This window comes from Perca fluviatilis, chromosome 22 (assembly GCF_010015445.1).
Source record: "Perca fluviatilis chromosome 22, GENO_Pfluv_1.0, whole genome shotgun sequence".
Classification (NCBI taxonomy): Eukaryota; Metazoa; Chordata; class Actinopteri; order Perciformes; family Percidae; genus Perca; species Perca fluviatilis.
This window is the reverse complement of record NC_053133.1, coordinates 28,148,406-28,163,637: the sequence shown is the minus strand read 5'-3', so window position 1 is coordinate 28,163,637 and position 15,232 is coordinate 28,148,406. Positions and strand designations below refer to the sequence as shown.

General features: G+C 41.8%; 2 protein-coding genes across 2 annotated transcripts in view; one reads left to right on the top strand and one right to left on the bottom strand.

Annotated features, from left to right (window-relative positions):
* Positions 1-15,232, top strand: part of LOC120552569 (NLR family CARD domain-containing protein 3-like) — a 1,238,648-nt gene that overhangs the window by 333,383 nt on the left and 890,033 nt on the right. The window lies entirely within an intron of this gene.
* Positions 1-15,232, bottom strand: part of LOC120552568 (NACHT, LRR and PYD domains-containing protein 12-like) — a gene marked incomplete in the record, with an annotated part of 803,490 nt that overhangs the window by 2,403 nt on the left and 785,855 nt on the right. Inside the window, 3 exon segments of the mRNA XM_039790738.1 lie at positions 865-1,038; positions 1,570-1,743; positions 14,886-15,062. Of these exon segments, the coding sequence (XP_039646672.1) occupies positions 865-1,038; positions 1,570-1,743; positions 14,886-15,062 (525 nt within the window).

Here is a 15,232-nt window from a genome sequence, read left to right as displayed (position 1 = left end):
ACAGCTGATGCGAGCCATATGGGAGGAGTCTACACATGAAACTCTAAGTTCTGAGGTCTTTAGCAGCGTTGACCTGACTCCCTGAATAAGCTGCAGAGACGTGGTCTCTCTCCACCTCTCTGCTGAGCCCCGTTCACCTAACAGCATCAGTTCAACTGGATTTCACACTATGATGGTTACATTTACAATGAATCAGCTATTCACATGTCTGCTGAACTGTAGGGACGCTCTGTTACACTACTGTAGGCCTACAGGCTATTCAACATCACTGACTATTTATTTATCAATATTTCTAAATAGAAAATATTACACTTGTTATGTTGTTATTGTTATTCTATGTGTAAGAGACACCAAACAATCCCCACTAGGGTAATTGGGTAAGTTGCAAACATTAGAACAGTGTTGATGTTGAACAAGTTAACAGCATCCAGTATAAAGAGCAGCAGAGACTTCAGTCCTGTTCAGACACCAAGTGGAGCGGCTGTGTAGAGCAGCCTGCTTCCTTTCAGCTCTCATGTTAACGTGTTGGAGTGAAGCTCACAGACCTGCAGAGACTTTGGCCATCAAGTCTGTTGACTCTGCAGATTTCACTGAAGTACACAGTGGAAATAAACTGCTGAGAGTCCTGAACGCATCATTACTGCAGAAACAGAGAGACGTTCACTGCTCACTTTAATGATGATTTACTGCTGTTGGGTTCAGAGAGAACAGTCTCTGATTGGCTGACTGTTCTCTCTCTCCTCTCACAGCTTCACTGACGAGGTTGGAGGTTTACAGAAAATACTGGATCTTTGCTTTGATACTAACTGGGTTTAGTTTGATACTGCTGAAACCAGCATGGACTGAATCCAACCCTCTACTTACTCCAGAGTCTCCAGTCTACAGTCTGGACTCTCCTTCAGATCACACAGCTGCTTCACGTCTGACTCCTTCAGGCCGTTGTTACCCAGGTCCAGCTCTTTCAGATGGGAGGGGTTGGACTTCAGAGCTGAGACCAGAGCAGCACAGCTGATCTCTGACAAACCGCAGCCCCACAATCTGAATAAAGAATAAATGAAGGTAAAAATCTATTTATAATCCAATTAGATGTATTGATGTTTAAATGTGTAGCTCAACATTACTATGTCCTAATCAATGACATTTCCCCTAAAATGAGTAGAGAGATTTTGTCATTGTGGATCATCATGTCAGCCAATAAAGGATCAATACTATATTCATCCTCTAAACAGCTGTGTTCTGAAAAATCAATATCATTGATCAGACAGTTGTGAAAACACTGAAATTAACAGAAACAAATAAATATTTCTACTTTAGCAAGTAAACATTATCAATTTAAAACCATATGTCACCATTTACCAACAATTATAAACATTAATTTACTTTAACAACTAACGGGACATTTTCTACAGTTTCTTTAACAAACTCAAGTCTCTTTAGACTGTAGACTAGATATACTACAAGAAACTAAAATATGAAGAAAAAGAACAATTATAACTTTATGGATGTAAGTTATGTACATATTAGTAACATATTAGATCTATACTAGTAACAGAGAGTCAGTGAACTGACCCCAGAATCTCCAGTCTACAGTTTGGACTCTCCAGAAAACCACACAGCAGCTTCACTCCTGAATCCTTCAGCTCGTTGTCACTCAGGTCCAGCTCTATCAGATGGGAGGGGTTGGACTTCAGAGCTGAGACCAGAGCAGCACAGCTGATGTCTGACAAACCGCAGCACCTCAATCTGAATAAAGAATAAATTATGTAACTTTAGAAGACAATGTTCCTACTTGAAATCATTCAATGTTTAATAATCGTTTCAGAGCTGAAGAAGGTTTAGAAAACCGAAACACAGGATCAGGATAAAACTGTAAAATACAAAAAGTGAAAAAGAGCTCTAATTAATATTAATGACAACATGCTGCTACTTCAATAAAGACTTTGGAGTGAATTATTCAGTGTTATTCAGTTATATTAAGGTGTTAAATCTGTAGCTCAACATTACTCTGCTGCATTGACATGAATTAGACGTGTTTACCAAATGCAATACATTTACAATAATTACACACAGTAAGCTGTAATATTGACAGGTTAAACAGGATCATCTTATTAAAGTTTATTATAAATCAACATGTTTCATTGTCTTGTGAATGAAGTGTAGCTTATCTTCTGTGATAGTTGGGGTCAGCTGGCTGTGAGTCTTTGTATTTATTTCCTGGTTCTATTTGATTTCTGCTGTCAGTTTCCTCTGTTGGTCCCGCCTCTCTCTGTCTCCTGTGTTTTCCCCTCCCCCCGGTTCCTGCCAGCTGACTGCACACACCTGTTCATCCTCCCACCATCACCTCTCCCTGCCGTACACACCTGTTCATCATCCCACCATCACCTCTCCCTGCCGTACACACCTGTTCATCATCCCACCATCACCTCTCCCTGCCGTACACACCTGTTCATCATCCCACCATCACCTCTCCCTGTGGAACACACCTGTTCATCATCCCACCATCACCTCTCCCTGCTGTACACACCTGTTCATCATCCCACCATCACCTCTCCCTGCTGTACACACCTGTTCATCATCCCACCATCACCTCTCCCTGCTGTACACACCTGTTCATCATCCCACCATCACCTCTCCCTGCTGTACACACCTGTTCATCATCCCACCATCACCTCTCCCTGTGGAACACACCTGTTCATCATCCCACCATCACCTCTCCCTGCCGTACACACCTGTTCATCATCCCACCATCACCTCTCCCTGCCGTACACACCTGTTCATCATCCCACCATCACCTCTCCCTGCTGTACACACCTGTTCATCATCCCACCATCACCTCTCCCTGCTGTACACACCTGTTCATCATCCCACCATCACCTCTCTCTGCTGTACACACCTGTTCATCATCCCACCATCACCTCTCCCTGCCGTACACACCTGTTCATCATCCCATCATCACCTCTCCCTGCTGTACACACCTGTTCATCATCCCACCATCACCTCTCCCTGCCGTTACCACCTGTTCATCATCCCATCATCACCTCTCCCTGCCGCACACCTGTTCATCATCCCACCATCACCTCTCCCTGCGTACACACCTGTTCATCATCCCACCATCACCTCTCCCTGCTGTACACACCTGTTCATCATCCCACCATCACCTCTCCCTGCCGTACACACCTGTTCATCATCCCATCATCACCTCTCCCTGCTTACACACTTGTTCATCATCCCACCATCACCTCTCCCTGCTGTACACACCTGTTCATCATCCCACCATCACCTCTCCCTGCTGTACACACCTGTTCATCATCCCACCATCACCTCTCTCTGCTGTACACACCTGTTCATCATCCCACCATCACCTCTCCCTGCCGTACACACCTGTTCATCATCCCATCATCACCTCTCCCTGCCGTACACACCTGCCAGCCATCTACAATCAAGCCCAGTATATGAACCACGGACCCACTCATCATCTCCGCTTGATCGTTGCTTCAGCTGCATCTGTGACACGCAATCCAAGCTCTCCAAAAACCTGACTACTTTGTACTTACCTGTCCTTGTCGTTCCTAACCCTGTCTTTGTTTCTCCTTTACAGTTATCTCCTCCATCTCCTTCAGTTACTCTCAGTCAGCTGGCTTCACCATTCGGTCCCCTCCTCACGGCTCCCTGTTCCACCCTGCCTTCGCTCCTGTGTCTCGACATTCCTCCCTTGACTCCCTGGACTCCAGTGCCTCCTCCTCGGCTCCTCTGTCCCCAGTTTCCCCGTGCTTCCCCAGCTCCTTCACCATCCTGTCTCCCAGTAGCTCCTTCACCATCCTACTTCCCATTAGATCCTTCCCCATCCTACCTCCATTCCCAGAAAGCCCTCACTCCTACCCTCGGCATCTGCCTCCCCCCTCCTCTCCAGTTTCTGTTTCTAATAAAACTGTGTTTTGCTGAGCCTTGCTCTTGGGTCCGTTCTGTCTCCTCATAACATCTTCACTACCATCCTAATGTTTCAGGTAGAGATGAGTCTTCTGAACACATCTGTTCTTTAATTAGTTCACTTACTGTACAGCTCTAGAAAACACCACTATCCTCACATGGACACTAATCATAGAAACTAATCTAACAGTTCAAATCTGACTTTCCCTACATTCATAGTCAAGTCCATTTTATTTATACAGCCCAATATCACAGATGACAGATTTAGCTCAAGAGGCTTTCCAACCTGTACAGCATCCGACTCCCTCTGTCCTTAGTAAAGGTCCTAAAATACCTCATCATACCTGTCATCATTCATAAGGCCATGCTAACTAAGTTACAGAGATATTTAACATCCTTAGTTGAGTTCAGAGTGACCAACCATGACAGCAGATCACAGGAAATGTTGGCTTTAAAAGTTTATCATATATCAAACTGGTGAACTAATTCATATCAGAGATGCTACAAAGTTCTACTTGTTCTATTTATAATGTTTGAGTGATTTATTTCACTTAGTGTGTGTGTGTGTGTGTATATGTCTTTCTGTGTGTTTGTTTGTGTGTGTGTGTGTGTGTGTGTGTGAGTGTGTTTGCAGGGCTCAACAGTAATGGTTGCCCGGTTGCCCTTGGCAACCAGATCGAGTCAGTTGTCCCTTTTGGCAACCACCTGTTAAATATATATATTTTTTTAATATATAAAAACAAATCTAAACTTTCAAAACTGGAAAATCTTATTTCAAAAGACGCCAGTATTTTATTTGGGAGTCTCCTTAAAGTTTAAACACTACGTTTTTGCTCAACACAACATTTCAGCTGTTGTGCAACCGCTTTCCACAAGCGTGTTTGCCGTGAAAAGAATAATTATCCAGAAGGCTGGACCAGTGGAAGACTGGAGGTGGATTGAGGGCAAGCTAAACATAGCAGACATCATCACAAGGGGAGCAACTCCTGAGGAACTCGATGGAGGATCAGAGTGGCAACAAGGCCCAGAGTTTCTGAGTTGGCCTGAAGGTGAGTGGCCTGTGAAGACGGCCAGTGAGATAATGACTAGCGTTAATAATGACGTTAAACGGTTGCAGAGAAGAGCGTTCTCAGCTGTAGTCACCAGGTCTCAAGAAAAACTCTCAGGCTCCAGCAATACAGATGTTGGGGAAGACTCGCAAGACTCTGCACTGCAACAGCAGATAAAAGATCAAGGTCCAACCCCAACAGTAGAGAGGCCAAGGAGGAGGCCCTGGGGTGTGGCTCTAGTGCGCCTAGTCGGGCCCGAACGATTCAGTAGCCTGTCTAAACTGTGTGGAATAATCGCCTGGGTTCGGAGAGCTGCAGAAACCTGGCTAAGAACAAGCTACCCAGCCTCGAGTCCAGCCAAGTGGGAGGTGAGGGGCCCCAGGCTGGCTGTGGAAGAGAGAACGGCGGCTTTCTAAGACCTAGCCCTTGCGGCCCAAGACGGCGTGAACTTTCAGGATACAACTTTAAACCGCCTTGTTGTGATCAAAGATGACAACACTGGACTCTTACTTTGTGGTGGTAGAGTCCAGTCTTGGAATGAAGACAGAACAGCTGTACCATTAATTCTATTCCAGTCGTGGCTGGGGGCCTTGCTTGGTAGGGAAGCCCACGAAGCGAATCATGAAGAGGTTGCTGCCACATTGCTGCACACCAAAAGAAAGGCCTGGGTTGTGCAAGGTCGGAGGACCGTGAAGAAGGTGATCAACAAGTGCATCACTTGCAAGAAGCAGCGAGCCCGGCTGTGCCTGCAAGTGATGAGCGCTCTTCCTCAGGAACGTAACAGTAGAACAAACCCATTTAAGTATACTACACTGGATCTCTTCGGACCTTTTGAAGTGAGGGACGCTGTTAAGAAAAGAACCAAGAAAAAGGTCTGGGGAGTTGTGTATTGCTGCATGGCTTCTAGAGCCATCCATGCTGATCTCGTTGACGACCAATCTTCTGAGAGCTTTCTCCAGGCCTACTCTCGATTCACTGCTCTGAGGGGGCATCCCAAAAGATTATGGTCAGACAGAGGTACAAATTTCTTGGGCGCCAGGCTCGCTCTGAGAGAACTACACAAGCACCTGGCCTGTTTGCAGAAGGCATCCATTGAGGACAAGGCTGCCACAAATGGCACAGAGTGGCAATGGGACTTCCATCCTGCAGACTCGCCACACAGGAATGGAGCAGCAGAGGCAGCTGTCAAGCTCATTAAGAGAGCTCTTAACAGTCTTGGCGGAACAACTGGCTGCTACACCTGGGGGGAGTTCCAGACCCTTCTCTATTTGGCGGCCAACTTGACTAATGAGCGACCCATCGATGCCAGGGCACAGGAGCAAGAGGACTCAGTGGAGTACTTAAGCCCTAACTCCCTTATCCTGGGGCGCACTGGACAAGGAGGAGATGTACGCGGAATCGACATGGAAACCCGCTCATGGCGCAGACTGAGGGCTGTCCAGGCTGGAGTCGACAGGTTCTGGAGGAAATGGAGTGAACGGGCAGGACCAAACTTGTTCATACGACACAAGTGGCACCATGCCGAAAAAAGTGTCAAGGTTGGAGATGTAGTCTGGATCGCGGACCAGAACGCGGCCAGGTTGCTGCAACGTATCCGGACGAGAAGGGGGTCGTCCGGGATGCGGACATAACAACCTGCATGGGTTTTCCTGTTCCCATGGTTCCCAGGACCCGGAGAAAGGACTCCATGCCCACGACCATCGTCATTCGCAGGGATGTGCGGAGGTTGGTGGTCTTGAGTCCTGCTGAAGATCAAGAGGAGGTAAGATAAGTCCTTGCCATGGGTACCCAAAGACTGTGACTCTGTTCTTCTTTGTTCTTAGCTAGCGGGTAACCCTGGGAGGCAACTGAGTGCTTCAAGGGCAAACCTACACTCAGTAGGAGGGCAGGTGGTGGTACCTACCTCCTTAGTTAAAGTAATACGTTTGTGCCTACAAAGGCTGGATTCTAGTTCAAGATTCTCGTTGAGAGATTCAAGAGACTGTGCCCTCCTTGGCTCTTTGATCAGTCGGCCAAGTGGGAGGTGTTGAGACTTTTAACTCACTTATGGAAAGAAAAAAAAAGGAAAAAAGAAAAAAGAAAAACAAGACATGGGTCTGATGTGCACAAACATAATGGGAACGAATGTTTTCTTTGGTTGTTGTTTGGTTGCTCATATGCAGGGCCGGCGATTGCTATAGGCGAACTAGGCGATTGCCTAGGGCGTCAAATGTGTTGGGGGCGCCGTGTCGCCCTTAGGTCTACTTCTCATTAATAACAGAATTAGAACGACAAGCAAAATAAAACGTGTTTATTAAACATGATCATCCTAGGGCGCCCCCTCAGCCACACGTTTACTGGTCAATCTTTCATTACGCGACGTTTCCCGTCTCAGGTCAGACTCAAACACACGGAGCTCTGAAGCAGACCTGGGGATCGCTTAGTGTACACGCTCTCTGGAGAAATAGAGACGAGCAGCGGCATAGACACCAGGGGCATCGGACCGGGGGTAAAACCAATACTGATTACCAGGGCCCAAGGGGAGAGAGGGCCCTTGAAAAGTCTGGAATACATTTTATTTTACCTGGATATTTTTATTTCCTAATAACATTTCATAATGCATATTAGATGAAATTTGGCTGAATAACTTGGTTGATTGACTGACTATATTTTGTATACAAAAAGGGCTCACCCCCTGCCCCCTTGCTAATGTGCCAAATGGTTTAGTCCACCTGCACGCATTACGTTAGCTAGATGAGTTGAGAGCGTCTGGTGGAGCGCAAACTTCTGCTGTAGTAATGTGTTTCTCAAAGAAAGCCAAATCAGGTTACCAAAAAGAAACGAAAGACAGGAGGAGGAGAGGAAACGAAAGGAGGGGAAACAATTGGTAACTGACTTCTTTTCAAAGAAAGGTGAGCACAAACTAGAAAACCAAATCCATGGTGCTAAACTGCTTGAATATCTCCGTGACTGTTAGCGCTAAAAACGGACTGAGACAACCCATAGAAAGAGCAGAACATAAACTTGATCATTTGGTTATACATGTAATCTGAGGTAAAGACTAAATACATAAACACTAACAATACTGTTTCCATATAACACACCATTGTAATAGCCTCATTTAAAACATGTTTAATTTTAAATGAATAGGCTATAATGTCTATAATTAGCAGTAATAGGCTAATCAGTGTCATAGGTAGCTTGGTAGCTCATCGGTAGATACATATCATGTCACCATTATAGTTATGTCAGATTCAGTAGAAGCAGATGTTAACATTGTGGAACACATGGCCCTCAGTTTCAGAAACTGTCCCACCAGGGAGTGGAGTAGCAACAGACCCCTCATCCTCCTCTTTGGATTTGAGACAAGGTGAGCAAATATCAAAATTAAAGCAAACCATGTTTAGCCATTTTGACTGAAAGGTGTTAAGTAACACTAACATCTTAGTGTGTTTTATTATATTAGGTTAAAATTAGGATAAGAGGTTAATATCAGATGTATCCTTCATAGAGAAAGATGTGTGAAAGTGACTTTATTCTTGTAAAAGCTTATTGTATTATCATTTTATTTTTCTCAAAATATCACGACTCCTCCAAACCTGAGAGAATACAGATGAGATATACTGTATTTTGAATGTACACAAAGTTTTGAACATGAGCAGAAATCTTGCTCCAACACATCTGAAATATTACAGTCCAGGGGTTTATTAATTCATTAAAATAAATTAATGTATTATTTAGGTGTATAATTTTAATATGCACATTTAAGGAGGTTACTTCCTCAAAAAAAGAAGCAAAAGTGGGAAGAGTAAATGATACCTAGGCTACATGTGTTGTGACTCAGATATAATTATAAAAGTCAATCTACAGGAGAATAAATAGTTAAAAGCAATACAGAATGCCTGAGAGCCTTACTGCAATATATTCCATTGTTTTTATATTTGGATTGTAATCTAGGTGTAGCCCTGGTCTAAATCTGAGGGATTTTAACCGGTTACTTTATGTATAATCTACGTTTAAGAAACAAAAATGTTATTAATGCAATTTAACTGAAAGTATTTAAGTTTTAAAAGAGAAATAAAAAGGTGTTAACTGAGAGCTTAAACACTTTAGTTTTGAATTATATATTACTAATAAGACTTTAAAAATTAGAAGTTAATATACATGTTCTAAATGGTGTTGAAACTTAACAGTGGTGTAAACTGAATAATATTTACACGTATTGTGCCTTTATTTTGAAGTGTTTTATTGATTAGTCAGTTTAGTTGTCAGTCAGTGTCATGTGTGGTAAATGGTTGAAAGTGAGGAAGTGAATGTGTGAGGGAGGGGTTCTTGGTTTTTTTCGGAGAAGAACAACCCGAGAACAAAGCGGACACGAAGGGAAGTAGCTTACGGAGAGAGAACGACAAATTGTGAGGAGTAAAAGAAAAGACAGCTATTGATAGACGCTGAGAGACACGATAGTGGCGAGGACGGAGAGGTGGACACTACGGCACTACACTTGTTTGGCAGACGTTTGTGAGGCAAACTTTGTGCGAGTGTTCATGGCTAACGCTGGAGCTAACGGCGGGGAGTGCTGATTCAGAGGACGACTGCGTGTTTCTGCTGAGGAGGACTCTGCTGCCGCTGGTGGACGGTTTTTTTCATTCTTGTTTTGGAACGATGTTCCTTGGACTGGCCGCTGACTGTAAGTTGGATTTCTGTGTGATTGTTTCACCGAAGATAACGTTCTGACGGACCTACGCGAACAAGCTTGCCCACCTTCATTCTCTGCGTCCTTTATTTTCTGCCTATTTCCTTTGTGTGTTCGTGAGTGTGTTGTGTCTAAGTGTGTGTGTACGCATATGTGTATTATGTAGGGCGTTAACTAAAAGTTTGAAATAAGTTAAAACACAGCTTAACACTATTGTAGGGTTTTTTAAATTTTTTTTAAAAATTTTTTTTTTTTTTTTTTTTTTTTTTTTTTTTAAAAAAATTAAAAAAATTTTTTTTTTTTTTTTTTTTTTTTTTTTTTTTTTTTTTTTTTTTTTTTTTTTTGTGTGTGTGTGTGTGTGTGTGTGTGTGTGTGTGTGTGTGTGTGTGTGTTTTTTTTTTTTTTTTTGTGTGTTTTGTTTGGGTTGTTTGTAATAATTTTTTTATTATTTTTTTATAAGTTAGTTAAGTGTGATTTGTGTTATATATGTATATTTTGTGTTTATTATTTCATATAACTGCTGACTATTATTTGTATGTTTAAGTTGTCTTCCAGTAATATATAATACAGTTTTTTTTGTTTGATAAAGAGTTGTCTGGGGTCAGTTATTTTAATATAGTACAAAAGACTGCATGGGTAACAGTAGTGTAGTGTATATACTAGCAACCCGAAATAGGTAAACCTTCATGGTAGCTACCTTGAGAAAACGAACCCAAACACCTCATCATTCCAGTCTAAAGTAAATTATTGCAGTTTAGGCAATTTATGGGAGTTGGGGCGTTACATATGTTTCCTTTTAGATAAACATATTTCCAGTATAAATTGTTTCAGAAAAAGGTAAACAAAAATAAGTGCATAAAAATTCACCAGAATGCAGGAAATTAAGTATTTAATGCTCAAACTTTTCTGGGGGTGGACCCCCAGACCCCCCCCCCACATCATAAGTCACCATGCACACAAATCTGGAAACAAAACACTGGCCTCTGGGTTGCCAGACCAGTTCTGATTAGACCAAATGTTGGTGCCGTCTAACTTACATGGAAGCTAGAAACTCAAATGAACATACATTGCTACTCTATCGCTTACACAGCGCTGTGGAGATCTGGCAATGCAAGACTAGTGGGGCGCAAAACTCAATCTCGCCTAGGGCAGCCAAAGGGCTAGAACCGGCCCTGCACATATGTTACGTTATGTGCGCACGCGCGGCTTCACCTAGAAATGTTAATTATGGCACGTGGTGATCATTTCATCCTCACCCAGACAATCATCAGGAGCACACAGCCCGTTGGTATGTAACTGCTAACTACCCACGTAGGCTAGTAATAATGTTTAATGTTTGTGCACTGAACGTTTACCTCACTGTGTCGGTGTTAGTTGGCCGTGAGCAACTTGTAGCGGTTGCTCGACGATCTGGTTGCTGTTGAGCATTAGGCTGTCATTAGCCGTTTGCGGTGTGCTGAATGTTCGGAGCACTCTGCTGGTTTCTGGTGTCAGTGGTGATGGTGGTGGTTTTGGAACCGTGGTGGAGCGCCGCTTTATGTTGCGTTTGTGCATGTGGTAACCTTTTGTTGTACGAGGCACATGGTGGCATGGGTTCTGTGTCCTGTGACAGCGTCTATAGCAACCAGTGACGGCAGAGTCACTGTGCGCATGCTCCTCTGGCGCTAGGCATTCTGGGTGACGTAGTCAATGTCGTTTTAAGCCAGATTAGCCACATTTGATGGTGTTGCAGGCTGCTTTTGATTTCATTATTCAGTCATTGATTATTTACGTTAACATTATCATCATTATATTATTTGAGTAATATATTTACATGGTATACATGATTAAATGATTGTCATTATTTGTTTGTTGTATTTCAGGTTTATGACCTGTGGTCATTTGATGTAAAAAATAAATAGACAAACACGAGTCGTGACGTGGTGTGCTTCCTGTAAGCCTTTTCGGAGGGGAAATCCGAACATACAGGCAACGCCACTTTCTGTTCACGCTAACGGTGCATGTTAAAATCTGGCTTTGGTATCTCATTACGGTGCCTCCTAAATATCTGTGCTGCTCTCTGATGCTCCAAAACAGACGTTAGAGGGAACAGAAGCATCGCCGCATGTCAACATGTTACACTTGGCACTGAGTAACGTTAGCCTAGCGTTAGCTATAGTAATAAGTATTGTGTTTTCTGTCTAGCACTTTGAGAGCCTGTTTATACAGAGAGAGAACAGGCTTAAGGGTTGTATTGTTTGCTTGCATCCAGCTTGTCATACAATATAGCAGATGAGGAATAATCATTGAATTCATATATAATTTTGCTGCTGTAGTTGTTAGGCAGCTTCTTATATACCTAAAATTGGCGATATTGTATTTAGTTATTTGAATTAATTTTTTCACTTATTTTTTGAAAGACAAGTTGGAATCAAGCATGATACCAAGATTAGGGATGCACCGAATATTCGGCCACCGAAAATTTTCGGCCGAAAATGGCCCAAAAGGGCATTTTCGGTTTTCGGCCGAAATACCTTTATCACCGAAACAATACGGCCGAAAATGTTGTGATGACGCAAACAGAAAATGCGACCTGCACGTGTGTCAGTACCCGATCCGTTCCACCTGCAAAGCGTCTCCTAAGCAAAGAGGTTGAGACGGACCACGGAGTGAAAACAATGAAAAGTACGCTCTTAGAGTCTGTCAGCACACGTTTCAGTGAGATCTGTTCGGATCCTCTGCACTTCATCGCGACTGTACTTGATCCGCGTTATAAAGACCATTACTTGGATGCGGAAATAAAGCAGGGCGCACGAGAAATGATCCAGGCCGCGATGGATGCGGAGAACCTGCGTGGAGACGGAGACGGAGCGCGCCCAGCGCAGGAGATCAGAGCGCAGAAAAAATGACTTGTCTCGCTGCACCAGATGAGGGGCATGCACCCTCGTCTGATATGTTCAGTGAAATCCTGCAAGAAAGTGCCTCAATTAATAATAATAATAATAATAATAATAACAATAGGTAAGCTATTCTGTTCTTAGGCTACTGTATACTGTATGTGACTATCAGATTGTAGCCATATTTCTGCTAGATATTTTTTTAATTAAACTTTAATATTAATTTATACAATTGCAATGCCTTGATTTTAGTAAAGTTAGTACACAGTCATAGCCATAAATGCAATGGTACTAATAATTGGCTTAATTTCTTTCGGTGTTTCGGTTTCGGTTTTCGGTCTTGGTTTCCTCTTTTTTCGGTTTTCGGTTTCGGCCAAGAATTTTCATTTCGGTGCATCACTAACCAAGATATTTGACATGAGGGACAACTTGAATATTCTCACCCGACACATAGACTTTGTGCTCACAATCTGAAGTGGAGTGTGTCTTAGAAAAGAACATACAAACAGTTTTTGTTACATTTAAACACAGGTGAGAATTTTCAAGCCATGTAGTTACATTTTCCATTACTGAATTAAGTTTAAGAGTTGCTTCTTTTTTGGTTTTTGCGTGGACGTATATTATAGTGTCATCTGCATACATCTGAACTTCACACCCTGTACAAATTGATGGCAAATCATTTACGTATAGGCTAAACAAAAGAGGTCCTAAAATTGAACCCTGGGCACACCTATCTCATTGATCATAAAGGGCGATGTTTCATTACCCACTCTTACACACTGAACCCTATCTGCAAGATAAGACTGCATCCAGTTTAGCACGTTAGATGAAAAATTTAAATTGGCTAATCTAGAAATTTGTATATATACAGTATCAAATGCCTTTTTAAAATCCAGGAATATAGCCCCAACAACACCTCTTTTATCTAGTTTAAGTTTGATGTTCTCCAGGAGGAAGCCAGTTGCCGTCTCAGTGGAATAATTTACTCTAAAACCAAATTGCATAGGATGCAGTGTGTAAGAACTAGTGTTGAGATGAGTGATCATTTGTTCAACAACACATTTCTCGGCAATTTTTGAAACAACTGGTAAAATGCTAATATGTCTGTAGTTGCTCACATCTGATGGGTCCCCTGTTTTATAGACTGGGACAACTATGGCTGACTTCCAGTCTTTAGGAAATTTCCCTTCCCTAATTGAAGCATTTATTAATTTTGTTATTGGCTCAATTAAGGTATCTGTATGTCTTTTTATAAGCATGGCATCCAGTCCAAAAACATCCTTAGATTTGGAATTTTTAAGAGAGTTTACAATTGTTTTTACTACAGATTCAGAGACATCTGTTAGGGAGAAGACCGGTTGAGAAACATCTATAGATGGTAAATCTTGATGTGCATCGGTAGGCAAAGTTGTACACTTTGCCTGAAAAGCGAGGATTGGAAGTTAATGTTAATGAGAGAGAGAGAGAGGGAGAGAGACAGAGAGAGAGAGATATGTACGCATCATATTCTAACATTGTAGATTAGTGGTAGTAATTGAACTTCATGGTAACTTTCCTGAGTAACATTAGGCTGTCTTCTACTCACTTTTAAGGCAAAGAGTACAATTCTTCATTTGTGCAAATATAAAAAATGAATAGCCTAAATCCTTGAATGGTATGATTATGATGGTTTAATTTCAGAGCAGTGGTCAGTAAATATATTTTTAGGCTGCTTACTCATTCAGTGGTCAGTAAATATATTTTTAGGCTGCTTATGCATATATTCTATATATTTCGTTGAACTTTTTTAAGGAACCCAACATGTTGAGGGTTTTCTGGGTTTCTTTTGCAAGCCATTTTTAATTTTCTGTTTGTTTTTCATGTGCTAAATTAATCAAATGAAAAATAAATAATTAAATGTGTATTATAAAAAAGATTGTTTTATTCAATTAGCTTTTATACATTTTAAATATTCATGTTTACATTTTATTTGAATGTTTAAGTTGAGAAAAACACATTTCAGTCTGTTTGGTGCAGTTTTGTTGCAATCATAGTAATGTAAATCATAATATGACTTGTTCTACAAATTGTGCAGCCCTATTTCTTTTATATTTTTAATTATGACTGCCTTTCATATATAATATTGATTTAATTTTGCAGCATATTGAAGAATAAATCTTAAAGTTTTCTGACAAAGACTGATCCAGTTTGAGTCCAGACTACATCTGGAGACAAACTGTTCAGACTGACAAACTGAAAACTAACAAAGAGTTGTTGTGATTTGTAGTCAGACAAACACAGAAAACAAGTGAACTGATACTTCTGTTATGGATTTAATTTTAATAGATTTACACTGTACAAGATCAAAATAGATGAACTGACCTTAGAGTCTCCAGTCTACAGTTTGGACTCTCCAATCCAGCACACAGCTGCTTCACTCCTGAATCCTTCAGGTCCTTGTTGTAGCCCAGGTCCAGCTCTTTCAGATGGGAGGGGTTGGACTTCAGAGCTGAGGCCAGAGGAGCACAGCTGATCTCTGACAAACTGCAGCTCTCCAATCTGAATAAAGAATAAATTATGTAACTTTAGAAGACAATGTTCTTGCTTGAAATAATTCAATATTTAATAATCTTTCCAGAGCTGAAGAAGGTTTAGAAAACAGAAACACCTGAATACAACAGGACCAGGATAAAAACTGTAAAATACAAAAAGTGAAAAAGAGCTCTAAT